The 12,600-nt window shown below is 30.1% G+C and overlaps 1 protein-coding gene across 1 annotated transcript; it reads right to left on the bottom strand.

Annotated features, from left to right (window-relative positions):
- Positions 1–3,422: 3,422 nt before the first annotated feature.
- On the bottom strand, positions 3,423–5,359 carry GA2OX10 (gibberellin 2-beta-dioxygenase 10). The gene is made up of 3 exons (XM_003545849.5): positions 4,838–5,359; positions 4,380–4,725; positions 3,423–3,942 (listed from the first exon to the last, which is right to left on the bottom strand). Exons 1-3 carry the CDS (start codon positions 5,248–5,250, stop codon positions 3,703–3,705), a joined length of 999 nt encoding a protein of 332 aa, XP_003545897.1. The 5' UTR covers positions 5,251–5,359; the 3' UTR covers positions 3,423–3,702.
- Between the last annotated feature and the right edge of the window lie 7,241 nt (positions 5,360–12,600).

The following is a 12,600-nucleotide window of genomic DNA, read 5'->3' on the forward strand; positions in this document are numbered from 1 at the left end:
TTTTGGGATCTTGTCTGTTAGGCACATACCAGAAGTTCTACATATACATCAGGTTAAAGAGCCATGCTTCTTGAGGCCCTTGCTTGACCTGTGCCTTTTAATTCTTGATAAAACAATTTATCATAAAGGAAAAAATTGACTACTTTAACTTAAAATCACATTTTGTTTCTTCATTGTCTATATTTTTATTCAGAGTTATGTTTATGTAATATTTTGTATAATGTTGGAACAATGTAGCTTAAGTTTACTTTCAGCAGAATTTACTGTATTCCAGAGTTAGCATTTTTAATATTAATCATTACTATTTTGTCTTATGAAACACTTAAAACTTAAAAGCATTCCCTATGTTGCTTTGAGGTCTGGAATCAAACCCATTTATGCTATTCTCTAATGCCTATTAATTTAACCCATTTATGGAATCAAACCACCAGTAGGCGCAGTCATTTCGGGTTGCAGTACATAAATTATGAGCCCGACATTTCGCATACATGAAGAATACGGACCTGGTAAACTTTCATGCTAATACGATGTTCGCCATAAATGTACAAGCACAACCAATTAAAATGCTAATAATCAAACGAGTAACCCTTATCATTTAAAGTTATTTTTCTTGAAATCCTATACGCATACATTCAAACATGACTTTCTTAGGGCAAGTCAACAATTCCACAACAAGTTAGAACATTCCAACTTCACTAAACCCTTAATATACTAACTTCTTCAACACCAAACAAGAAAACAAAAACATCGACAAGCTTACCTTGAACAGTAGTTGTAGGGCATGACAACTCTGAAAAGGGCACCACCGTAGCTTGCGGTGGCGCGACAACATGCGATGCAGAGACCACATGGACGCGCGACAATGTACGCTAGCTTCCTTCAGCGGAGGTCACGGTGGTGCAACGGAGATGCAGGCAAACACTCGACGGGGGGGCTAACAGCATAATTTTCAGACAAACTTGGAGCGAGCTCGAGCGAGGTGGGCATGTTCAATTAGCGTGCAAAAGGGGCATATATGAAGCTCAATGTTAATGACAGTGGGTGTGCAAAAACATCTTTGATAATCACTATTTCTAAGACAGTGTTTACAAATACACTGTCTTAGATAACCTACTTCGTAACCTACTAAGACGGTCTTCCCAATCAACGTCGTTGTATCAGTCGCGCGCTGTGCATATGGCCCTTAAAAATGTAATATATTTACAAAAATGACACCGGTCACCCTACTACGACGGGTTTATTACGACCGATGTCAAATGCGTGCCGTAAAAAGCCTTTTTTTAGTAGTGTCGATGAGCATCGAGTTTTCCCTCAAACAGTCATGGGTGGGACATCGATTATATTCATTTACGACAAATGTGAATCATGCAGATCTGTTAGAGAGAAAATGTCCATATATAAGCTTCACTATTGTGATTGTTTTATTATTAACTTATTATTTATTATTGTTACACATTTTTGTGTTATCTTTCTGAATTAATATATAATGTATCCTCATAATTTATTGTACTTGTACCTAAGATGCATGTGTTTTGAATGTGTCTCTGATTCTTGTATTCGGTACTTGAGTCAGAGGCATTGTTCACTAGGAAAGCAGGAGAAGAAATTAAGGACCAGGTAATTCTCTCGCTTTATCATTTTTTTTATACCTTGACATGCTTATTTAATATATTTACATATACATAATAATTCATTTATTGGTTATTATAGCTTGTTGAATATTTTAGAAGGATTTGTGCGTTTAAAAGAATTGTTTATGCTTCATACAGACATCTCATTGTTCAACTCTGAGCAGAGCAAAAAATGCTCTGAAACTACTAATTCTCTGTTTTTATTGGTGTGACTATGACATAATTTTAGCTTGGCATTAGGGTGTCATCAGTTAGTAGTTGTGTCATTATAATTATGTTTGTGTAGTAGTTATGGTAAGATATCCTTTTATTAGTGGTTAGCCTCTTTTCATTCATTCTTCCTTCTCTTATAACCATAGACAAACTTGTTTGTTCTATTTGTAGTTGAGTTAGAAAGTAATGAAAATTAACATTCCTTGTAGGTGCCAGATCAGATCCACGAAGCAGGGTATCATGATAGGAACATTCATAAAAAGGTAACGTATAAACCTTTATGCCTAACAATTTGATCTTAGTATGTCATTCATTCAGAGGACAATAATGCCTACATTGTTTAGATGTACCCAAGTTGTTGCCACTAGTCAGTTACTGATGAGTTAAGTTATGATTAGTGTAACTACATTTTGTACCTTGCTTAGATGAGTTGTGCACAAATAGTCATACATATAGTTTATAAATCTTTTGAATAGTTTGTTTGACAATATTTAATCGCATATAATATTTTATATCTACTTATGTCATGTACTGATGCAAAATACACTTTCCTTGGCCAAGCTTGGGCTAAGGATTCTTCTATACACACACCGTAAACCAAACTTTCTAAGATGATTGTTTGTAATAACCGTCTTAGAAAATATAAATTCTAAGAGTATTATTATAAACAACCATCTTAGAAAGTCTGACAGAGCATGCTTTCTAAGACGGTTGTTTGTAATAACCTGACAAAACATGCTTTCTAAGACAGTTGTGATATAATAACTGTCTTAGAATGTATACTTTCTAAGATGGTTATGAGTTAATAATCGTCTTAAAAATCTCGTGTTTTTGACGATGGTTATTTTGAGAACCATCGTGAAATGTATTGAATAAAGGAATTGAGTAATTTTTAAACTTTTGTAAAAAATAATATTTTATTTTATTTTAAATTGGTCAACATAGATATGTAGGCATGTAAGTCTATAAAAATTTATTATTCATGAAATATATTGTAAATTAATTAAATTAAAAAATAGACCTATGTGTGTAAAAAATTCTATCCTTAATTAATATTTATCAATTCAACGATTTAAAAAACTTCAAACTTCCTTATATATATATATATATATTTTGTGTGTGTGCCACATCAGTTTTTTTGCTTACATGTCAATGCTTAATACTTCCTACCTTTTGTTACATCTCTCATTTACTAATTGCTCTATAAAATTTACTTCTCATTGCCAATTTAGACCTAAATTAGTATTCATTATCCCCGCACCGTAATGCTCTAAATTGGTGTAATTCTCATCATTTTTCACCTAAATTTTATAGTTTTTGTGAGTTTTAGACTTGACTGCCCTGAGTTACCTACAAGATAGACATTTTTTTTTCCTTTGTGTTCTTTTAGTTTAGTTAGGTGACGACCTTACAATGAAGCAACAATCAATTCTAAAATATACTTGACAAAGAAAATTGAAGCAATGAAGTAAAAGCAAAACTGTGAGAATTTCAAACAGTTTTCTAACTTGTGCAATGATTTAAATGTATGTCAAAATGGACTTTTCATTCGCCGGACACTAAAAAAGATATTCCTTCATTTCACCTTTGGCATAAACATAGAATGATGTGTTCTAGGAGAAGGTGGTCTTGAGGGTATTTCACGAAACACAATTAAGAGGTAGAGTTTTTTCCTGAGTGCATTTTTATTGTTAAAGAGGTGTTCCTCCCATTACAATGTCATAATGGACAGATGTCTATGTCACACATTGTCACGAGATTGACCTTGTACATGGAGACTTTATTCTAAATGATAAATAACTTTAAAGGAGTGAAAAACAAAACAAAAAAGCACTCATAATCCTATAACATTGTGAAGCTAATTTCTCTCAAAATGTCCAAGTCTATTATCAGCCAATTTTGTACCATAAGTAAAATTCTTGTACTCGGACCACGTAAATTCTTTGTATAGACTTTCTTTCCCTTTCATGATAGACGGTAATGGTGTTATTTTCTCATCAAGAGGTGGACCTCCAAAGTAAATCATAGAGAGCCTGGACTTGAATTCATTAGTCAAAACCCTATGTTTCACACTATGGAATCGTCCATTGGTCATAACCTATTTTGATGCACCAACCAAAAACAAGGAAAAAAAGAGATAAAAACACACAATTAACATGTTAGAGTGCTAGTAATTAACCATGATACATAAATATATCAAAATTATATGACAAACCCCTTTTGAATAAAATATTATTTTGCACTAACATGACGTGAAAGCAAAACTTTTGAAACCTCTTTTTCAACTTCCTTTTTGAACTTTTTCATGGTAACAAGGAGAGAGTTGAATGACCGACTGGAAATATAATAATCAACAAATCGACCGGAATTTGAGGACACACATTTTCAAAAAAGGTACTCAAAAGGAGGATTTGTATTTACTTTTTTTATTTTTTTAAATTATCCTTAGAAATAGGAAAGAAATAAGAAAAAGGAAAAATATAATTTTCTCATTTAACTTTTTGGTATGCACCAATAACATGCTTTGTGTTGTACCTGGAGAGAATCACCAACATTGATGAAGAAAGATTTCTGATCATGTGGGACTGAAATCCAATCTCCATCTTTAAGACAAATCTGAAGGCCTGAAGTATTGTTTGACCTAAGTAGAGAAATGATTTGTGGGTCGGTGTGTTCTCCAAACCCAATCAAGCTTTGATCATTCACAGGAATTTTAGAGTTAGCAGGGTAATGATTCACCCTAAAAACAGAGTCACTCTGTTTATCTATTAAAAGCTTACTAAACACATCTTTTTGCTGAATCTTCAACCCTTCTGCCATCAACTCAAGAATCTCACATGCCATTTTCCTTATAGAAGACATGTAATTGTTCAACAAACACCTACAATTTAGCAAAAACAAAAGAAAAGATTAATAATTTTTTTACCATAACTTTCTTAATTTATTTATATATGTATAAATTGGTTCATAGTAGTTATGTTTTAGTATGATACCTGAATTTCTCAGGGTTTTTGCCATAAAGAGAGAGGTTGTGTTCTTGACTGGTGCTGAGTAGAAGGTACTCAACACAACCAATGTCCCCATTGCGTCCAATTTTCTTGTTACCATACCCAAATGGATTAGGAGGCCCAACTATTTCCTTCTCATTGAGTGGCAAAGAAAAGAACTTGAAGGCTTCAGATTCCAATTCAGATATAACTTCCATGGGGACACCATGGTTGATGACTTTGAAGAATCCAAACTCCTCGCAAGCCTTCACTATGAGGGTCTTTGCATCGGGTTTGGAGAGGTCCACTATGGGAATTGTTGAGGAGAATGTGGTTGGCATACAATTCTTGATGTTAGAGTATTGTTCTGTTGTTGCTTTGGACAACACCACCACTTTTCTTCCTGATTGCTCTGCCATTATTTTTTTTTGGGTTGTTAAGATGTAGAGTGAAGGGAGGGGAAAGGATGAGCTATGAATATAAGGGTTTAAAGGGCTTTTGGAGAGTCGATGAATAAGTGAAAGAGAAGATGTCTGATGAGGCTTTGAACAAAGGATGCTTGTATTTATACCCAAATATTGGTGGGGCATTGAAAAAGAATGAGAGAGGAAAGCATGATGATTCAATTAATGTCTAATTTTGAATGTGAGACGTCATGTGATATTGGTAGATAATTATCTATTTTAAGCATGTGTTAATTATAATCTAATATGTAAGTCAATGTGTATGGATTTTTTTAACCTGTATGAATCAAAGACAGTTACTCATACAGTTTGTTCAACCAACTGAGTTAAACCTTTTTGTATGAAATTATATATGTTAAAATATTATAGATTCATTTTGAAACAATACCAATCTTTTAAATTTATTTTAATATTTGAAGAATTAGTTTAGGATTATCAATTGAAAAATATTGTAGATTCATAAAAGAAATTGAAATGAGAGAAATTTACAAGTAACACAATATTATAGAAATAAGAGAGATTTTTTTTTTATTAATTGTTTCCATTTTGAATTACCAACATTTCTTTTAAATAGGGTATGGCCATCACAACCCTGTTGAAATAGCAATCGAGTCATCACCTACTTAAGCATTAGTTATGTAGATTTCATTCCACTAAAATATACTTCATTTGGTTCTTATTATAAGACATAGTTTAAAAAAGAATTAATGACCATTTTTTATAAGGCATTTTAGAATTCCTATGAAGTATTTAATCTTTTTCCATTAGTTGCCCTTATTAAATATTATAAGTATTTATGTCTTTTATTGATAGTGGTAACTAAATAAATAGTCTTGGACTTTAATATTTTCACATCACCTATAACAAGTTAATGGTTATTAATAAGGGCATAGTTGGTACATTAGTCACAAATTTACTAAAATTTAATAAAATCAACTAAATTAATTACCTTTATTGGTCCGTGTGATTGATGTCCAAAGTGTTTTATAAAAAGGACTAGAGGGAGTACATGACAACTTTATCATATTGAAGGGATGTAGTTGCATCAATGAAATTCGTTTGATAAGGTGTTCATCATGTTTTCCACCTTTTCTCTTGAATGTCAAATGTTTTGTTTTCTTTTCTTTTCCTTAGCTTTTCACATTACAACTTGGTGCTCTTAAAAAACAATGAGAATGATATCTTTAGGTTGTAACTTACAAAAACAACAATGACAAAATTTAACATTAAGATCAAGTAGCATGCTTGCATCTAATCATGTTCGATGCAATTTAGTATATGATTTTAGGACATCATGAACTTTAGTCACAACCATATAGCATACATGGAACATTCTAATTGAAGAAAAAAACTAAGGCATTGGTATAATTTTTTTTTTTTATGTTGTTATATATTTTATTTATATTCTCATGTACATTCACTCAAAAAATTATATTCTTCTCAAAACCCATACTTTGGATTTCCCAATACAATATGCTAGAGTTGTTCACTTTGTTCCATATTTTGCTCATTCGGTCCTTTAACACCTATGTTACCTACATGTCATCCTCTTATGCTTGTGTCTTTTAATATATTTTTTAATTCTTTCTCTCTCCTACTCTAGTTTTTCATCAGCTCATAGAAAAGAGAATTATCTAGTAGTAAGTGTCAATAAAGTTAAGGATAACACTTGCTTATAATACTTTAGAAACTTTTTGTGTTGTTATTTAGATTTAATTAAAGTTTTATTTGATAACTCATAATAATGGATGATATTAAAAGCCAATGTTAATCATTAAAATGAAATTCTACTTTTAGCTAAAAGTAAAACTATCGACACCTAAATTATTAAATTAAAGTTCCTCTTGAATTTCAATGGTGTGAACAATAAACAAGCATAGAAGCAACTATATATAGTAATAACCCCAACCCAAAAATATTTTATAAAATTAATGAAATTAATGTAACACCCTAAAGAATGTTACCTTTTGTCTTCTTATATTACTAAATTTTGTAAGCTTAGAACATAAGAGCATAAGAGGTAACTACATGAAAACTAAAACTTAAACATGTATAACATAAACAAGTTTAAAACAAAGCTCTTGACACTTATGTGCCTTACTAAATAGAATCAAGGTACATACAAGATGAACCAAGTTCCCATACATTGGGAGTTACAAAACTACTCAAATCTTCCTCCAAGCAAGTAGCTCCAAGTTTCCCCCATGAGGTATCCATATGATAACCTGTCAAAAAAAAACATGAAAACTAAAAGGGAAGAGACATAACGTCTCAATGAATACTCTAAAGACTCTAAGTTGACTCTTCATTCTAAACATCCTTTTCGTAACTCTCATGACTTCTCATTTCTTTTCTTTTCTCAAGCACTATATCTCACAACTATTATCCTATCCATCATTATCATATTTATCTCATTGGACCATACCTTAAACTTTAGTTAGGCACCTAGAGTTAATCACCTTGGCTAACTCTAAGGCCACTAGTGTCATATGACACATCAACATCATTCTATTATTTTTGACAACTCACTAAAATCTCACTTCATTATTTCATTGAATGGAAAATATGTACTACCCAATTAAGGGTTACATCACCTCTCTATTAAGCATATTTCATTTCTACAAGTCAATTGCAAAATAATCTTTGGTTAGACTCATCCATACGCATAACATAAGCAAATTCCAATCAAGGAAAAAGGAAATAAAGCTAGGTTTTATATACTTAAAAAATAAGGCATATAAAAACCAATAGTTTATAACCCTAGTCATTTCATAATAAGTTATCTTATATATGTATATCAATATATACCAGCAAAAACCCTCAAAGTTCTTTCAAAATTTGTAAAGGATAAAAGTGATCAAAAGATTATGTTTTACAAAGTTCAGAGCCTTATTTATTGCTTCCTAAAATATTTCAATCGGAAAAGGCACATTATGATTGTGGTAAAATCTACCACGATCGTAGTTGGAAAATATGGACGCTAAAGATTTGGGGCATTGTGAATTGATTATGATCCTCACGAGTTAACTATGGTCGTGATGGAATTTACCACGACTGTTGTTGGAAGGTTAGCATTGTTTTTGGAGGGCAGTTATCCTTTTGTCATGGTCGTGTTGCTTATCACAACCTTGACAAATGTACAACGACTGTTATCAAGTGCAAAGTTTTTAAATCTTCATAAAATTATTTAATTTCCAACTCTTTCACTCAATTGAACGGTTATACTCACGTAATACAAAACTAGTGTCCAAAATTGGCTTAGCCCATACTTGCCACTTGGCCAAATTTCTCTAGACTTCTTTTCTACTTAAAATTTGACTTAGCCACAAATTTTTGCTTAGCCAAATTGTGTTTCCAGCAACTTGTGAATCCAAGCTTCCAACTTCATTAATAGCTACCCAACATTTCAAACTCACAAATAACCATCCCTAATGCTTCCTAACACTAAACCCCAAGATGAAAACTCTTGATCTAAGCTAAATAACCCAAAATCATCATCCTTCCTAAACCCCATGAATAGTGTGTGAAAATGGTAAAAGGAAGAGTCAAGGAAAATTATCAACAAAATACTTAAGGGAAAGGGAAAAAGGGAAGCACTCACCTCTAAGAATGCATTGAAATGAGCTCTGGGCACTGGGTCTCCAAATCTCTGCTCCTTCTCCTTCTTTTTCTCTCTCTCTCTAACTCTCTTTCTTTATTTTCTTGCTCCTTCTAACTATCATTTCTCCCCTTAAACATATGTTCATGTGTGGGCTTTTGTGGGCCTTGGTCCACCTTCGGCCTCAATTCTCGATTTAGGTTATGTTATCCTATTCTCATCAATTCCTAATATGAGACAACTATCATTAAAAATGTTGAAGGGTCTCCTTTTACTATTATAAGTAAAGAGTATCCATAAAAGGTCTCTATTTTATATATTACTAATGTCCATAAATTAGGGATGTTACAATTAGGTTTTCTCAATTATTTAGTTTTGCTTAGTTAAACTATTTTGCAATTTTGTTTTCCATACTTTTCTTTCCAATTCACATAGCTACTTATTTCATTATTAAATGAAACTAGGGAGACTCCCTTTGAAATACATAGGGATGTAAATGTTCAATCAAGCTCATTTGTTTAATTATATAAACAAATTCATACTTAAGATTAAACTCGATTACTTAAATGAGTCAAGCCAGAACTTTACAAGCTTGAGATTAATAGCTTGTGAATATATATATATATATATATATATATATATATATATATATATATATATATATATATATATATATATATATATATCATAGAAAAATACAATTACATAGATTTCATAATATTATATCAACATTTATTTTTATTTGTAGATTGTTATATACTATTAAATACTAAAATATATTGTTTTCACCATTTTGATTTTTAATTTAAAAATTAATTAGCATAATTTTTCTTATTAAAAGTAAAATAAATAAAATATAATAAAAATATTTTTATTAATCAAACATGTTCTTATTTTTCTAAGATTTTAAAAAGAAATTAAAAAAGAGAAAATACATGGTTTTATTCACAATAAAAATTTCATCTTATAAAAAAAAGAAAGAAAATGCGATTCATAAAATTTAGAATGATAAAATAATTAAATCATAAATTATTTATTCACTCTTTTACTTATCATCATTTTAAATTAATTAAATTATATAAAAGTCATCAAACATTAATATATTGTAATTTTTCATATTTCTTCCACAAAACCAATTTGATCACTCCACAAGTAAAATGATTTATAAAATTATATTTTCTCATTCTGATTTTTCTTTTTTATTATATATTTTGCTTAATTTATCTTTACTTTAAAAGAAGAAAATAGTCAAGAGACGATTTGTGAAAATAAATGAAATATTTTTTTTACAAAAATATATTTATTTTTTATTCTTCTTCTCCATTTTTAAATTTATTTTCTCAAAATAATAAAAAATACTACTCTCCATGCATAATTTGCCTGGTACATCACACAGAAGCATGCACTAGTTATTACATGAAACTCCCAAACTCTTCATCAAAAACATACAAGATAACAAAATTTTTTTTTTTATAAAATATAAAATGACTTTGAGGTTAAAGAGAAACAAGAATATTAAAATGAACAATGTTCTTCTTCTGTAGAAAGCCACATTTTAATAGAAACAACTCATTATTTTGAAATTAATAAAATTGATTTTAATAGAATTAATTATAAATTATATTAAAGGTAACTGAGATGTATAATTTCAAATTGGTCTTCGCCATAAATTTCACAATTTGTCCTCTAGCTGGTAAGGATAAGAGGACAAGATTGAAGCCTTTTCATTCCAGATCTCATCTATGCACTGAACAATAATAAACGGGTTTGCCATTATGAATGAGAATAGGAATCTTCTTATGAACTAAATTTCGAATTGATAATTAATCTATTATGCATTTGAGGGGATAAATACCATGAAAATTTATATCAATAATGTGTCATGAGCAATCACATAAATGAATTTGATATCATATTTTAACTCACAATTTTAAGGTTCAAGTTTACGGACTTTTCTTTCACTTATATAATGTTCAACTTTTTCATTTTTATCATATGCGAGATTTCACCTCACACTTGTATTTCAACAATCTTCCCCTCAATTAATCCACCCACGAGTATTTAATGATTGCACTTAGAGTTTAACCATGGTTGCCCCGACTCGTCTAGTCATTGCTACCAAAATGCTTTATTACCTTGCACCCTTGCAACACCTATAGAACCAATTGCTTGACCTCCATGCACATGGACTTGTTCGTCAAGAAGACTTTTGATATAAGGCATGGATCCACTATTGTCACTTTATTCATTTGAGTTGATCATCACATTAAATCACTAGACTATGATACCAATTATTATGAAACCGAAGGGGATAAACACCAGGAAGATCATCACGAATGAGTCTCAATCAATTACATAAATAAACTTGACACCACATTTTAACCAAAAACTTAAGGTTCAAGTTAATGAGTATTATCCTCATTTATATGATACTCAATTTTTTTATTTTTATCTAATGTGAAACTTTAATCTATCTGTCTAAATATTTGTTAAAAAAAATAAGTTGCACGTATGGACGATAAGATATAAATGTATAGAAAAAAAGAGAGAAAAGAAGAGCAAAACTAATTTAATATATTTTTAGTTAGTATTTGGATTTTACACGCTTTGAACTTGCTATAGCAAGAATTTAAATAGAAAAGCTAAGAAGTCCTTGATTGAGTAATATATAAACAAGAAATTATAACTACCTAAAACTAGGCATCATTAACTAACAACTATAATTTACTTTTTCTGAACAGAAATAACCTTTAAGCAACTTTACACACAACCATAAAATCAATATATTTTAGTTATCACAGAAAAATCTCAACCGTCAACAATATTATTCATTTCCTGTAGCATAGTTTTTGGAGTGTGGATTCCCAATTGGATTCTATATCATCTTAAGGCCCAAACAAAAACTTTAGGCCGAAAAAAAATACTCAATTTTTTTATAGTATTAATATACTTAAAAAAATTATAAAATTATGTTTGAAAATAAGTTTTAATTGAAATATTAAAAGTAATTGTTAATCTTTTATTTGGTACCATAAATAATAATTAATGAGCAACAACTCTTCACGAATATCATAACTTTGTTTAGAACAAAAAAGATTTAATTGATAATAATTAAAAAACCCAATAATTAATAATTTTGTATCACAAAAAACTTGAAAAATTAATTTTAAATAAACAAAAATATAATTTTAATAAATTATTTTATAAATAAATAAAAAACATTATTTTTAAATTTACACTCAGTCCTTGAACCATCCCTTAATATAATATACATCAGTAAGGAGAGTGCTGTCAAGAATTCAGTCGGATTCTATGATATCGCTAAAGTAACTGCATGAAAATCTAATCATAAAAATAAATTATATATATATATTAAATAATAAAAGAGAATATAATTCAAAAACATTGATGATTATTAGATGCCAACTGCAGAATGATGCGGTTGTTTTTTTAGCTGCAGGAAATTCAAGTATGAGTTCTTTTGGCAATTCTCAAGAGGAAACGACAAAAGATGAACAGAAAAAAAAATTTATATAAAAAAGTATCGTACGAATAATAGTTTATTGTCAAAATTATTTGATCAATCACAAATAACAATGGGGTGGCCATATTGCATTTAAATTACCACTTTATCCTTTTAATTTATTAGCTATGTGACCGACCAATTGAAATTAAGGGTAACAGAGTAATTCAAACCAAGCATATGA

This window comes from Glycine max, chromosome 15 (assembly GCF_000004515.6).
Source record: "Glycine max cultivar Williams 82 chromosome 15, Glycine_max_v4.0, whole genome shotgun sequence".
NCBI lineage: Eukaryota > Viridiplantae > Streptophyta > Magnoliopsida > Fabales > Fabaceae > Glycine > Glycine max.

Coding starts and splice junctions, on each gene's coding strand:
- GA2OX10 (XM_003545849.5), bottom strand. CDS start 5,250: ATGGCAGAGCAATCAGGAAGAAAAGTGGTGGTGTTGTCCAAAGCAACA. Junction 4,726..4,837: donor AAAAACCCTGAGAAATTCAG/GTATCATACTAA, acceptor GCTAAATTGTAG/GTGTTTGTTGAACAATTACA. Junction 3,943..4,379: donor ATGTTGGTGATTCTCTCCAG/GTACAACACAAA, acceptor GCATCAAAATAG/GTTATGACCAATGGACGATT.